Consider the following 16,261-nt stretch of genomic DNA (forward strand, 5'->3'; position numbering starts at 1 on the left):
AGGGTTAAGTTATCCTTCATTCAACTTTACATTATTATTCAAACATTTTTATGGTATACTACGCTATCTCTCTTACTCCTACTATTTTAACAATGTACTTTACATATTGCGGAGATCCTGACGATCTCCTCAACCTATGATATATAAGTATGTCTGCGATGTAATAGAATTAATTGGATTTTCGTAGTCACGTCGGCCAGACGTACATAATAAAATACCGCGATTCCTACATATATAGGGGGCGTGGCACCTCCCATACAAATGGAATTTTTAACAGTCCGTATTTCTGGAAGTATTTACGTTAGACTACTGAAATTTGGTAAAAGGTTATATGACATTAATCCTTACCACATCCAGAAAAACTGCGTATAACGAAAAAGGGGACGTGGCACCTCCCATACAACTGGAGTTTTTTATAGTCCATATCTCTGGAAGTATTTAGGCTAGACCAATGAAATTTGGGAAGGGGTTATATGAGGTTAATCCCTTACACCTCCAAGAAAACTGAGAAAAACGAAAAAGGGGGCTTGGCACCTCCCATGTAAATGCAATTTTTCATTGTCCATATCTCCGAAAGTATTTGAGCTAGACAAATGAAATTTAGTAAGAGATTATATAAGGTTAATACCTAACAACTGCATGAAAACTGGTGACAGCTAGAAATGGGGCATGACACCTCCTATACAAATGGGATTTTTCATACTGCATATCACTGGACGCATTTATGGTATAATAGAATACCAAAAATTGGTAAAAAGTTTAATGAAGTTAGTATTTAGTACTCCTAGAAAAAATATGAGCTTAGAGAAAAATGGGGGTTAGACCATTTGATATAGAAACGAATTTATATTATCAACGATAGAGGTATTGCTGAATTGAATGCATTCTCTTATTGGTAAAGCTTTATCGGTAAGTAAACAGTCCAGCAATCTAAGCGATATATCAATTTTATTTAAAAAAATGCTTTAAAAACTACGCCATGTCTGGATAATAATGCCGGTTTAGCTACATAAATATTACACTCAAAGCTATATGATTACGTATGTAAGCTAAAATAGTTTTATTTTGAAATTAAAGATGAAATATTCCAAATTAATAAAATAGCAAATCACACACATCAAATTGAAGTGCAAGTTTAACTAGCGGAAAATATTGACAGTGTACACCACAAGTTATAAAATCATCGTTTAATCGCCATCACTGTAAATATGTAAACAAAAAACAGCTGATGCATTCCATTGTAATATTTATATTCGCAAAAAGCTTTTAGAAAGGGGGCCATGATAATTATGCTGCGTAATTTTGATCCTCCACGTTTATGCAATGATACAAGCTAATCATCACGAAACTTTTACCGAATGTTATGGAGCTATGGTTTTATCAGGAAATTTTGAAAACCACAAAGTTTTCATACCAAGAATTCCAATGATACCGACGGATATACCTTTCAATTTTAAACGCCTCCAATTTCCTATTAGACTGGCTATCGCAACGTCCATAAATAAAGCTCAGGGACAATCATTAGCTGTAGCAGGAGTCAATCTAACCAACTCATGTTTTACCCATGGCTAATTATATGTAGCCTGCTCCAGAGTTGGCGCACCGAAAAACCTTTTTATTTATACTCAAAATAATATAACAAAAAATGTCGTATATCCGATCGTTTTAAATAATACCTAAACTGACTTAAAAAAGTTAAAGTTGTTTTATTTACATTGATAGAAATGTGGGGTGAAACCCACGGGTATAAGCTAGTAGCCTATAAAACAACAAAAACCATACAACTCAAAGTATTAGTGCTAGAGCCCTTTTCTAGCCCCGAATATTAGATACTTAAAAAAAAGTTTTATTTTAACTATATTGTAACATCAGAAAATCTGGGCCACTAAATTAATTTGAAATCACTGATACGTTGCGTTATTAGGCGAAAAATGAATGTTTTCGGAATAGTTTATTTATTTGTTTATTTATTTGTCTTTGAATGGATACATTCGTACAGACTATGTTAAGCTAATGTACAATAGTTTAGTAATTACTAAGAAAAACCCGATTTAGGATGGTTGACAAAGATGACATACGGTCATGTCAAACCAGCACCAGAAGAATTGAAAAACAAATTTAAATATGCACATGCCCTAGGAATCGAAGCATTCACCCCGTAGTTGGTTCTCAAGAAGCCAATTTTAAAGGTTCGTACAGTCGGAGTTTCTTACTAGGAATATTAAATTGAATTTTACTTAAAAGGGAAGGGTAATCAATAGATCCAGAAATGATACGAATAATAAATGAGAAAAATAGAATAGATCATCTGCTATCAAGGGGATTTTAAGTCTATTAATAAGCACCAAGAGCGGGACGATGGTAAAGGTTCAGAAAAGTTTAAAGAAGGGACCACAAAACGTGGAAAAACTTTCTGAACTCTCTCAATCCGATTAGAGAGACCTATTTGGTACGGTCTCCAAGTAACAGCGGCATACTCTAATCTTGATCTAACAAAAGCACAATACAATGTTTTGAGAGTGTGTGGGTTGGTAAATGCAGAACAATTTCGGCGAACGAAGTAACATCGAATATGACCGTCTTATGACGTGATTAACATGGCTAGTGAAAGTCAGCTTAGAGTCGGATTCATTTGATTGCAAAGGTAAGCCAGCAAGCAGTACTGTACGAAGTATGCAAAGTATTGTTTGATTTAGCATATAATATTTTACGTGAAAGCATTTGCTAATATTTAGTGGCAAACGGTTTAAATAGCACCAGTTCCGGATATTGTGTAAGTCGGATTGCAACTTCTCAGAGTCAGTAACAATGTTAGTCACCGCATTTTAAGATCATCAGCATACAACAAGTGTTCAACGAAAAGCAAGAACCAATATCGTTAATAAAGAGTATAAAGAGGAGAGGTCCTAGAATACTTCCCTGTGGGACACCAGAGTATGCAATAAATGCACGGGATGTCGTATTATCAACGGCTACTACGCAGTGCCTGTTGGACAAATATGATTTGATCCACGACAAAAACGTGGAGTGTATACCCAATGATGCAAGCTTCGACAAGAGTATTCGGTGCGATACTTTGTCAAACGCTTAAGAGAAGTCTGTATAAATTGCATCAACTTGAGGTCTGTTCTGGAAAGCTGAAATGCAGTAATCATTGAAAATAGACAAATTAGTGACAGTGGAGCGACTTGCAACGAAACCATGCTGGTTGGTAGATATTAGGCCTTTGACAGCAAAATATAACTTATCATTCACTGTTATCTCAAAAAGTTTTGAGACAGACGAAAGCTTCGAAATCGGTCTGTAATTGCTAATATCGTTTTTATTTCTACTCTTAAATATAGGCGTAACTGAAGTAAATTTCCAGTCGTCAACAAAGATAAGAGGACAACGATTTATTGAATATAATTGTAAGAGGCTCAGCGAAACACAAGCAATTCTTCAGCAAAATGCCCAAAAGGCAATCCGAGTCAGTTTTCGTTGTAGACTTGAACTTCATAATACCCTTGACGACATCAGTAACAGATAGGCAATATTTTACCAATACAGCAATTCGGTAAGCAAACAGCTGCCAAAGCAACTCCCAGACTAAGAGGAATCGGCCTACTCAGAACGAACCAAAGAGGACACTCTTCAATTTTAGAAAAATTTCCCCTGCATTCCTGGCACAACGGATTTCTGTAAGACCAAGGACATCAATTTAAATAAACCCTTTGTCTTTCCTTACAAAGAGGAATGTGATAATGGGCTTATTGTTAAGAAAAATGACTTAAATATCTACACAGATGGCTCCAAACTGGACAACAAAGTAGGTGGAGGGGTTTACTCCGATAAACTTGGAGTATGCCAATCATTTCGCCTACCTGACCATTGCAGTGTATTTCAGGCGGAAGTCACTGCCATAAAAGAAGGACTTACAGAAATAAAAACGAGAGTATTATGCACAAATGAAGTCTTCATTTACTCGGACAGTCAAGCGGCAATAAAAGCGCTTGAATCAAAAACGGGCTCGTCAAAAACAGTTCTAGAATGTTTTAAACTACTAAATGACGTATCTAAGTGCTACAAGGTGCCACAGGAATATTGCAGGAAACTGCAAGGCGGATGAACTTGCATGAACCGGTACAACGGTTGATCTCGAACCGGATAAGGCGCTGATACTCATACCCATAGCCACTTGTAAATTGCTTATAGACATGGAAACCATCAAAAAGGTAAATACAAGCTGGCAAATCCTCACAACATGCGAACTAAGCAGACAGACATGGCCGAACTGGACAGCGGTCGATCGAAGATCTTGCTAAGATTTAACAGAGAAGCTATAAGAAAAATGATAGGTGTATTAACTGATCATTGTTTAATAGGCAGCCACGCTAGAAGGTTAGGACTCCCGTACCTCGATTTCTGTAGAAGCTGTCTTAATATAGAAGAAGAGGAAACAGTCAGACACCTTGTATATGAGTGTGAAAGTTTAGCTATGAGAAGGCTGCGCACTCTTGATACAGGATTTTTAACCGATGTAGCGGACATAGCCCATCTAAAACTAACGAAGCTCTGCCCGTTTATTAAAGCTACGGGATGATTTGAAAAGGAACACGTAGAGTAAGGATAAGCTCCAGTGGTATCACAATGGACCTGTGAAAGGTCTGAGTGTGTCTTTATGACAATCACCCCACCTACCTACCGTTGCAATGCGTAAAAGCTTGTCGACGAATGCTTAAACCAATTTGGGAGCGCAGCTCTTCAGCTATTAATGTACATATGTACGTAGAGCAGCTACAACGACTTTTGGCAGCAGTGAAAATGTTGCGGCTTGACTGTGTTTGGAATACTGAATGGAATAATATGAATGGACACTTTTGATGACCTTGTATTCTATCTTCTTTTGGAGAGCTTCCACTGATGTTTACTTGCTCAGGTTGGCAGCTATTCGAGGCATTTAAGTTTTCAGCAATACTATTTCTTAAGGGGTTAGGGGTAGTCAAATGTGATTCGAGACGCCCATCAGTTGAGAGTTTCTAAAATATGCAATAACTTCAACTACCGTATTGAAAAGATACCAGTGAATAAACAAAATTATCTGCCATATACATCTAAATTATAAGTTATTGCAACATGAAAATTCGTCTTGAGAAAACCAACATTTGACCACATGAATTTCTGCTCAACTACCAACAAACAAATATACACATCTAAACTGTTACTTGCAAGCAAAGCAAAAACAAAATAAACATCTTAGCTTCTATGCTAAATGAAGTAAAACATAAATCACATAAGAATGACAACAACAAAAGGCAAATGGTAAACCAACCAATGCTTCGCATAATAAAAGTTCGGCATCAGAATCAAAAATAAAAAGAATAAAGAAAACTATGAAAAAATAGCTACAAGGCACCAGATATGTGCTATATAACATAAAAGTAAGTACGAAATATTTTCGTAAGCAAAAATCCATTACGAATTCAGTCGAATTTTATGTTCAACTAGAGGATTTGGAGAAATATGCATACAAAAAATAAGCATATGCGCTTGACTTTTCATGTGAGATTTTACAAACAAATTTGTTAGCTATATCTTCGGCAGTGCACCATATAAGGCAGCGTGCACAAAAATATGGCAGCGCTTGCTTAGCATTGGGAGCGACCAATCATAAGCCATGGCGCACCTGACATACAAAGCCTCTAGTATCACTAAATATGTAGAAGCATACAATATGAAGTACTACAACTGCTAAGGCACATGTATTTAAGCATATTGGCTTATCGGTTGGCTGGCATGCCTCTTTCAGCTGCCTTCGCGGCGTTCTTCTTTTTCATGTACGTACGTATATTTTTTTCCACTTTGTCTTAGTCATATTGAATGCTGCTCTCTGACTCTTTTGCAATATGCCGTTCTTTCGGGCTGGCATTCGCTTGAACCATGTAACATACTCGAAATTGCTTGCAAAATTGATTTATTGGCGCATATTTGATTCCTTTGTTTTTTTTTTTTGGTTCTTTCTCGCTCTCTCGCGCCATTACATATTTCTTCATTTCTTAGCCATTCTTTACCGTTTTTTATGTGCTTTTAGTTACTTTCGTTTGAATCTGCATTTGTGTTATCTTATGGGGTTTTATTTGGTTATTTTGAGCCATTTTCCAGCTTATATACTTACGTGTGTGTGTGTTGTGCTTGTGTGAATGCGCAGTTGGTAGTGTTTTTTTTTTTTCTTTTTTCAAATACGGCTTTCCTGTTGACCTAATTGAAATAAATTGCAGTTAATTGTGCAAATTTAAGTTAAATCGTTTATTTATATTACCAAGACTGCCGGCAACGTTGAGGTGCGCTTGAAGAACTACCTAGAACTAAGTAGTTTTTTATTCGCTTTACTTTTTGCATGCTTCCCACAATTTACGTACGGGCATGCCTTCTTTCGTTTGCCTTGCCATGTGCCATATAATTATGGCGAAAATATTGCATTTGTACTCATTACGCTTCATTTTCTTTCCACGCAAATACTCTAAAGCATGGCTTTAGCTGCTGATTGTTTTCAGTTGTATGGTTGTACGCTGCGTATGAGTGATATGGATAGCACTTGGAGTGATGAATGGATGAGTGCTGTTGTGAGCTCCGGCTATAAAGCGAAAAGGTATGAAAAAGTGCTTCGACCATGAACCAGTTTAAAAGGATCAAGAAGAAGGAAAAAAGTTGTTGTTTGTAATTGCTTTTGCGGAAAAATCTGGAGTGACGTCATATTTTCAACACTGTGCTGCTATCAATTTCAATGGACTACAAAACTGCTTATTAGAAATGTTTCCACAAAGTCTGATTAAAATATTTGATATTTTGATGAGAATTCGTCGAATTTCTATAGATTTTGAACAAAGTTTGAAACTTTACGTTACATGGGTTTGCTGTAGTACAAACTATAGTTTAAAAAAAAAATAATTGAAATGGAAAAATGAATAAGCAAATAGTCATAAAAAAATGTTGTAAAAGTCTATCCTGTATTTGATAAAACAAAAATAATTGGTGCGTCACTTCTGCTAGGTATTTGGCAAAGCTCTTTCTTCTCTTTGTGGCGTTCATCTCGAATTTGTTCTAGAAATAGAGGGATCTACAGTTTTAAGCCAACTCCGAATGGTAAATGATTTTTTATTAAGAGCTTTTTAATAGCGCGAATACACACGAAGGGTTGTCATTGCCTGTCGAGGAGCGGCCACTATTTGAAAAACTTTTTCTAACTTTTGACGTGATAACGTCTTATAATTCGATGTAGCCGGCTGCACGCACCAAGAAATGCGTCGTTATCTTGCTTGACCTGCAAGAGAGGCACAATCGGCCGCCGCGTTCGGCAACGTTCGACATCTGGCCTTGTCCTACTTGAGTGAGCATATATATGTTTGTATATGCGCATATGTAGGTATATAGATTCACATATTTGTATTTGCATATGCCTTCTTCCTGTGTGCATGGTAATGAACCATTTCTCTGTTGAAAATAGGACGATGATAGGAAAAGTAGGAAATGAAAGGGAGTGTTTCGAGTGTAAAGTGTCTTGAAAAACGCAAATCGATGATGTTGCCTCTTAGTGTTGTTGACTTATTAACGTCTGATGCACAATCCAAATTGAACATATCTTTCATGAATTTGATAAATGTTTCGTCATTTTTTACGCTTGTGTAAATGTAACTTGATCGATTCCATTGCGATTCCATTTACCTCCTTCTCTATATCTATACAAAATATCTATCAAACAAATAAAATTAAAATTTTCTTTTGAAAATTGCAACCATTACATCAATATTTTCTAATGACGTTGTCACGTTAAACTATCGTCAGTAAACCGACTTTACAGACAACCTCTTTTTTAAAGTTAGAAGTGGTTATGCCATAAATACTCCAATTTATAGGGTCTTAAGGGAACTGAATTTCTTCTAAAATTGTTTTGTCTTTGATATATTTTCTAAATTTTTATTAGACTAAATTTGTAATATTCCTGAATTATTTTTACTGTAAAATTGTGAAATTACCTCTACTTCTAAATTATGTAAGAATACTTTTTGTCTAACATTGATTCTCAGAGTTATGCACAGAATTGTCAATAGACTGTAAGTGGCCAAGAAGGCATACGACATAAATTAAATAATAAAAAATGTTTGTGAAAGCGCTTATACAATTTTATTTTGGTGCCGTCACTCCAACATTTACGGGCTCATGTGACACGCCACTAGGTTTGGATACTTGAATAATACTGATGAGCTTACGGCTTTAAGTTTCAGCCAGAAGAATAGATTTGCACTTAAGATAAAATGATTTAATGAGGAGTATTAGAGCGCTCTAAGTGAGTTGGTTTGAAGACCTACTGCCACTTCTACATTTCTACCTCCCCAACCCCAACATTTCCCGAAAATATGGCATGCTAGAGACTTCAACTTATGCTCAAATTAAAGCCTACAATAATCAAATATGCAAACTCCAAAAAACATAAAAATAAAAAGTAAGCACTCTGAACAAAATTGAACGCATTTTGTAGACCTATGTTATCACAGGCGTTACTCTAATTCTTATACGTCGCAATATTGAAGAACCCACTGTTATTCATTCTACTTTGGATTTACGGCAATAAATTTAAATCCAATACCAAACAAGTATTTGCCATCATTGTAAGCTCAAAAAATAAATGAAACACCACAAGTGCACCGACAGCTCATAAAACTCCCCATTTGAGTATTTAGAAAATAAATTGGCGCACATGGCGTATTAGTAACATTTAAACGTTTTGCAATTTTGTAAAGAATCACATTTGGCTGAACTTCTAATGCACTGCTCACAACAACACCAAATTGCTATTCTGACAGCGCTCATAAAAATTCTAATGCCTGTTTTCGTTTTTCAACAACCCTAACCGCTGCCCCACATCCACTTCGACGGCAACACTTCACAGCCCATAAAATATGTAGCACGAAGCGGCAGGCCATTGTGAAAAATGTTGACACGCTAAAGGTTATGTATGCACAGCGATTTCCTGCCGTATTGTCCATTGTAGCAAAGCTGCCACCAGTCCCTTTCGGCTCGGCTCAGCCGTGCTCAGTGCAACTTTCGCTTGTCCGGCCAATAAATCTCGACAATGTGCACGATTTAGCATTCCACAATGCGTCAACACTGTCGAACACGTGGTGTGGGCATTCGCTTTTGACTTTGTTTTATGTGTTTTCCTCCAACGGAGCAACAGCAATTAGCGCTTCATTGGCTGGCTTACCATAAAGGTAGTGGTGGGCGGGGAGAGGACTGCACAGACAGAAATATTACATAAATACTTAGTCGTATGTTTATGCATTTACTACCACTACAATGGCGGCTTCATAAGTGGGGAGCTGAGACCAAGGCTGTGGCTGTTGATATTTGGATTTGGGCGACAATTGCATTACCGGACTATTCTTGAGAATTTGTTGTGAAGTGCATCTATTAGACGCTTTGTCCCTGCAGTTTAAAAGAATTGTCACAAATGAACAGTTGGCTCTATACTTTGTGTGAAATCGTGCGCGCAGAACTTTGTTTTTGTTTTTGGTGACATATACCGTTGAACAATGCACCAGCGATCTATTCCTGGAAATACCTCAATATAAAATTTGAAAGCTTTGTACAGCCATTTCGAATTAAATGTAGCAAAAAGTTATGATTGCTTGGGACCCCGATTTTGCTTAAATTTCGGAATGGACCTCAAAAAAAAGTAGTAATTTTTTAAATATGGTGAGAATCCCAAAAGTCCCTAACAGGAGACACTAAATGTGTATACTAATCAGATTTGTAAGAATGGCATACAGTTTGATTGTCTTCAACATTTCTTGGAATATAAATGCTAATAAAATTAAATAGATACACGTAAATTTTTAAAATAAAAAAATATTTAACAACCAAAATATTTTAAGCCAGTGTGGACCTAAAGAGCTCAGCTGTGGTGATAGGTTTGATTAGATTATGGCCGCAGCCGCTGTGTACCACCACCTCACTTAGAATTTACAGGTCCGCGGTGATATCACTGTGCGACCACGGGAATCTCATCGATTATTCTTCGTGAAACCCTTTTGAAGCTCTTATGAAGCGCAGGTTTGGTCCAATTGCCACGTCGAACAGTTCCGTAAGAGAATTAAAAAAGTGTTTACCTAGAGAATTTGCTCTGATATTAGCTAAGGCTGGAAAATTACAAAGGAAGTGCTCAACTGTTTCTTCCTCGTCCTCATCTCTGTCATTTCTACAATATTCATGGGAGAAAGCTTCTAGTGTCAAGGAATGTCTGCCAAATAGTCAATGACCGGTTATAGAAGCCACGACGTTCGAAATATCATCTCTTCGAAGGCGAAGCAGTTCCTTTGTCCTTTACGCATATACCTTTATCTCTCCATGACCTATTGGCCTCTTTGATTATTAGTTTGCTCGTGGCCTTGGGTATCCCGATGGCATTTCCACCACTAAGCAGTTAAGGGGTAGTCAGCTATGGAGATGCGATACATTTCCTGGAAGCATCCAACAATCCAATCTAAGTAATATAATATATAAAGGGTGGTTAAGTTTTAAGGGTCGGTGTTGATTTTGAGTAAAATACAATTTTTTTAAGAAATTATTCTCATTTCTCTTTACTATGATAATACTAGTATGGCTCAATTACGTATGGAACAAAATATCGGCCAAACGACCACCGCGGCCTCGGCGGCACACCTCCATTCGATGGTCCAAATTTTCGATGACGCTGAGGCATAATTTAGGTTCTATGCCGTTAATGTGCCGAATTATCTCATCCTTTAGCTCTTGAATTGTTGCTGGATTATCGGTGTGCACCTTTACTTTCAAATAACCCCAAAGAAAGAAATCCAACGGTGTCGTTGACGTGTAGGTGTGGTCACATTCAACATCGGCCCTTGAAATTTAACCACCCTTTACATCAAACCGAAGAAGATTACGCCACTGGACCTATTTGGTGTTTTAACATTTCCATAAAAAAATTATATAAAACAAATTTGAATTTCCTACAAAATATTTTTTATGGGTTCTACATTTTACTTTAGAAAAATTCGTTCTATTTTCCCAAACCTTTTACGACTCAAGTGGATCTCAAAGGCTTGAGAATTTCGAAAATACACCACCAAAAAAGAAAACAAGCAAAATTATCAAGTCTAAAGGAAATACTTTCTCAAGAAAATCAAACTCGTAAATTTTTTATTGAGGTTTGTAAACAATTTCTTTTGAAATGTTTTAATATAAACAATTTTTGCATACGGTGCGAGGAAGCCAAAGAGGACCACTTGCCTTATAAGTATGCAAGCACTCCGCTTACAAGCAGTGCCTTAAATTACAGTAGCACAGGGACTCATTGACAAATTTGGCAACTTATTTGCTTCCTATTTAACTTCAATAAATTTTTTTTAAGAACCAAATAATTCCAAGTGTTGGACTTTGTGTAAATTAATTTCAAAAAGTTTCGAGCAGTAAGGGTTTCCCATAGCACATTGATTTGTGAATTGAGTTTTTCTATCCATGATATAATAAGTGGCTCAAAACTCGCATTAATTTTCGACAGTTTTTTTTTCTTGGCAGTCTTGTACATTTTCTCCATATAGTGATTGTCCGATATGTTTTTAGTACTTTGGAAAAAAAACATTCCAATACCATTACCTATAAATAATATAACCAGAAAAATATATTTCAATGATTTTTCTATCAAGAGGGAATAAAACTTGCCATTAGACTTGAAATACAGTCTTTTATTTTATTTTTGTGTGTGTTTTTTTTTTTAGTAACCCATTTTTTCTACCTATTTTTGGGTGTATTTTCGCTAGTTTCGGCACTTTTCTCATCAAGGGCAACTTCGACAATATGTTTCCACTTTTTAATCACCTCCAAAGGGCTAGCGTAATATTTATCTTTGAATGCGCCCCCATAAAATGTGGTATATGGGAGCCAAGTTGAAGGCGATACAACAAACTCGCATATAAAATATTTTTTTATTTTTTTGAACAATAACTTTTTTTACATTAACAATTTGAACAATTTTGACTATCTTCCTCCTCCTTTTTTCGCTTCTATGAATTTTCGTTATGGTTTTATAAAAGTACAATATATTTCGACAGAAATTATAAAATTTGATTTTTACACTTTTTGTTAGGTAATACTTTTGAGGTATACTTTTATAAAAAAATTCAAAGAAAAAAAAAACAAAAACAAAAAATTGTCAAAGTCGGTCGAAATGTCGGTGATGAGACTTTAAAAATAGCCGTCAAATTGAAATCTGATTTTTGTAGTTTTGTGAAAGTATCTATTGAATAATGAGCTGGCAGTGTAAATTATGTAATTAAAAAAAAAAAAGAAAAATACAGCATATAAATTTAACCAATTCTTCAAAACTTTTTTAATTTTCTCGAAGTAAAATGAAACTCATCCGAACTGCCAGAACTAAATTGATCCCAAGTTTGTTCATTTAAAATTTGTCTTATCATCGCTTTAACTGCTTCACAACTAACTGTAATATTCATACCTGTGCCCGATTTTTTTCCTGCCAAGAAATGCAAAGTGACAGCTTCATTGCACACTCATAAATAAACATAAACTTTTTCGCTTCAAATCTATTCTGTAATTTATGCCATTTTGCCACTGCTAAAGTAGCATAAAAAGTAGCTCAGCTGTCTTAGCAGATTCTGTTTTTTCAAACTTTTGGTACTTACCCCACAGTGAAATCTACTACTTTACGGAGTACTTCAAACTACTTTACAATCAAGTCGCTCTCAATTTTCTCTGGTATTTTTTGTTCAATGCTAGCAACTACTGTTTTTAACATTGACCTATACATCCTCATCACACCATTTATCGAACTAGTTAGCCTCAATATTGCACTCGTTCCTGAATCAGCTGCTAACGGAAAAAGAAAAGCTGCTGATTGACTCCGTCAAAATTTAGATGTGTCTAATCTGGATTTTTGACGGTTTGAACGTTCGAAGCACTCCTAATGATATTAAATGACAGAAAAAAATTTAAATTTTTGGCTATACCTCTAATTGGTTCATATGCAACTGGTACAGTTCTAGCCACTTTCGCACTGGCTTAAGTTCTTCCATCAAATATGAAGTACTGACCCACTGTTTCAGCTTTATACCAGCTAGCGAGGTAGTAAATCCCTGTATCAGTCTTATACCAGTTACTTGACTAGTTTATAATAAACACAAAAGATTCTAGTCTAATTTGTAGCCGAACTCACCATTTTTAGACGAGTTGAAAAGGTAAGTATATATTTTATCATGATTTAATTTATTGTATATACGGTTTCTTGTATTTACGTTTTTTCTGCTTAAAGTGGTTGTGTTTTTAAAAATTACACATATCTTAGAATTTCGTTTATTTTTACACTTATAAAAGCAAACTCAAATAAAATTAATACTATCTAAAAACTTAACAACAACGCGCATAGTAGAAGAATACTTGTTCTACATATAACTCTAATTGGAAATTTTTTAACTAGTTATATTGTAGTTACTTTTGAACTAGTTGCATTCTAGTTGCCTTCGATTTATTATGAATTCTTTATAAAGTAACAGTTTTTTCTGAATAGTTTGAGTTTTCACTGATAGTTTTTATATGTCATTGGTTATTTGTCAACCAGTTCGCTTCTAGTTACAATCGAACCTGTATCAAATACCAGCTCATAAACCCGAATTTTAGCTGAATAGTTTGACTTACCGCTATTGTTTTTCATACATGTATCATTTGTCATTTGGCAACTAGTTTGCTTCTAGTTACAATCGAACAAGTATGAATTCTTCTAGCAAATACCTAATCATGAAGCATGAAGTAGATCTTTGTCAAGTAGTCTTTCATATGTCATTGGTTATTTGCCAACTAGGCCGCTTCTAGTTACAATCGAACTAGTATGAAATCTTCTATCAAATACCCAATCATAGAGTAGAATTTTTGCCGAATAGTTTGACTTTTACTATGTTTTTAATGTATCGTTGGACATTTGCTAACTAGTCTGCATTTAGTTACAATCGAACTAGTAAGAATTCTTCTATAAAATACCAGTTTATGAAATAAAATGTTTTCTGAGTAGTTTCATTTCTTATTGTTTATTTTGCATACACCTCTAATTGGTAATTTTGCAACTAGTTCACTTCCAGTTACAATCGAACTAGTATGAATTCTTTTATCAACTACCTAGTCATAATCTAAAATGTTTTCTGAGTAGTGTCATTTCTTACTGTTTATTTTGCATACACCTCTAATTGGTTATTTTACAACTAGTTCGCTACCAATTCATAAAGTAAAATTTGTTTTGGGTAGTTGCACTTTTCACTACAGCGTATGCATGTATATATCTTAGTGTGTGTGTGCGTGTGTATGGCAATGAAACAGCAAGTAATTTAAATGCCATTCGAGGTGTTAGCTACCTTTTGCAGATGCTGCACCGGTTTCTAAAGCTTTCGTACTCGCACTTGCAAATTACAAATTCATTAATATATTCTTCATGCACTTTTCACTTACCTACTATGCTAAGCAGGGAGAAAATGACAGCTGCCAGCAGCTGTTGCCACATTGGCGCGCGTACGTCTGGCTGTCTTGAATGCATGCTGCTGCTGTCGCTTTTGCTGGCGTTGCAGTATGTGTTGGCGCTGGCTTAGCACTGCCACTAACCTGCTTGCGCTGAACTACAAAAGTTGCTGCGAAGATTTGTTGCTGTGGTAAATGATATTGCTGTAGAATTGCGAGTGTGGCAAGTGTGGCAAGTATTGCTCCTATTACCGCTTTTCGCAATTTAAAAACTTTGTCCGTCACTCAAGATCTCACTCGCTTGCTCACTAGAGCGCTGGCTGTCACACCGCAATCACTTTTGCAGTCAACTTCGCCGCACCTTTGGTTACCGCTTTTTGGACTTTCTACTTCAGCAGCAGTGCACTCACTGGCCGCCATTTGGGGTGTTGGGCAATTGCATTTCGCCTTATTCGCATTGCGGATTTTTGCTCTAAAACTGTTGTCTATGCACGCGGAAATCTCGGCACTTCCTCGCACTTCACTACAATTTGACTTGGCGCCTTGCGCTCACTGCAGCCGTCGCAACAAATTCGCCCTGCTATTGCAACAACAATAATTGCGACAAAGCGTATGCATTGGCGTTTGACGGGTATGAGCGGTGTTGGCGGGTGTACGAAAAGAATAATGATTGTCAGCCTTTCTTCGGCGTGTCATTCTGCCAGTGTCAGTTTAGATATTTTTCTAGCAGTCAGCCGCACCCGCAATGGTAATGGCACACGCTATATATAACTATAACTGTATTGTGCTTATATATGTATGAATGTGTGCTTGCGTCATTTGTATGTGTGTGATCACATTTTTGCTTTCATTTCACTTGCGTCACTTTGAATTTGTGTCACTTCCTTTCATAAATGGCGACTACGCGTCCGCGCCGCGACACCCATAAAAATATGTAATAAAAATTGAAAGTATGCGCAAATAATAACAAAATACTTAAATAAAATATTTTGTATAAATATTTCTTTCTTTTTGTTTTTATTGAGCCGAATGGGCCGTAAGACCTGCTCTGCTTTTCGGTTCAATAGCGTTAAAGGCTGCCTGTTTTACGATTGTTTTATGAATTTTCAGTGGCACTTTAGAGGCTTGAAAAAGTTTTTGTTTTCGAAAAACGATTTATGTGTGTTTGAGTAAAACAGTTTATAACCATTTGGCATTCACACCCCTAGCGAAACTACACTCAATACTGGCTCGTACAACAAACAACTGACTTGAAGTTTTATTGCGAGCTGGTTAGATTGCCACTTTGCCGCTTTTGCACAGCCACTTTGCCACTTTTATTGTCTTCGTCTTTTGTTTTGCTTCAAATGTTCAAATTGTTGGCTTTTATTTACTTCAGTTGCTTATTTTTACTGCTTGTTTCCCGCCCTTTGGTCCCGATTTGTTACACTTTATTTGCTGTTGCTAGTTCAGCTACCGTTTTTGTTTTTTGCTTTTGTTTTTATTGCTTTTACTGCACTCTTTGCCCTTTCCAGTTCATTTGCGTAGCTAATGTAGATTTTCTTGCTGCGATTACCGATAAATATTCTTGGCCCTCGAGGATTAGGCTGTGCCTCATGCTTTCTCCAAACATCCTGTTTATGCACTTTTCCCCTTCAACACTACCTCTTCTAGCCTGCCTTCTTTGCACTTTTCGGTCATCTCCCCTTTATTTTCAATTCTTTTTTGTCGCTTGGTTGCGTTTCACTTTGTTTGCCGACTTCTATTT

At 36.2% G+C, this 16,261-nt stretch overlaps 1 protein-coding gene across 1 annotated transcript in view; it reads right to left on the reverse strand.

The window, feature by feature from the left end:
• The window catches only part of LOC129235742 (zwei Ig domain protein zig-8), a 200,601-nt gene extending 185,630 nt beyond the window's left edge, over positions 1-14,971 (reverse strand). Inside the window, exon 1 of the mRNA XM_054869754.1 lies at positions 14,509-14,971. Coding sequence (XP_054725729.1) covers positions 14,509-14,593 — 85 coding nt within the window. The 5' untranslated portion in view covers positions 14,594-14,971. The remainder of the gene's footprint in view (positions 1-14,508) is intronic.
• Between the last annotated feature and the right edge of the window lie 1,290 nt (positions 14,972-16,261).

Source organism: Anastrepha obliqua, chromosome 1, assembly GCF_027943255.1.
Source record: "Anastrepha obliqua isolate idAnaObli1 chromosome 1, idAnaObli1_1.0, whole genome shotgun sequence".
NCBI classification, from domain to species: Eukaryota; Metazoa; Arthropoda; class Insecta; order Diptera; family Tephritidae; genus Anastrepha; species Anastrepha obliqua.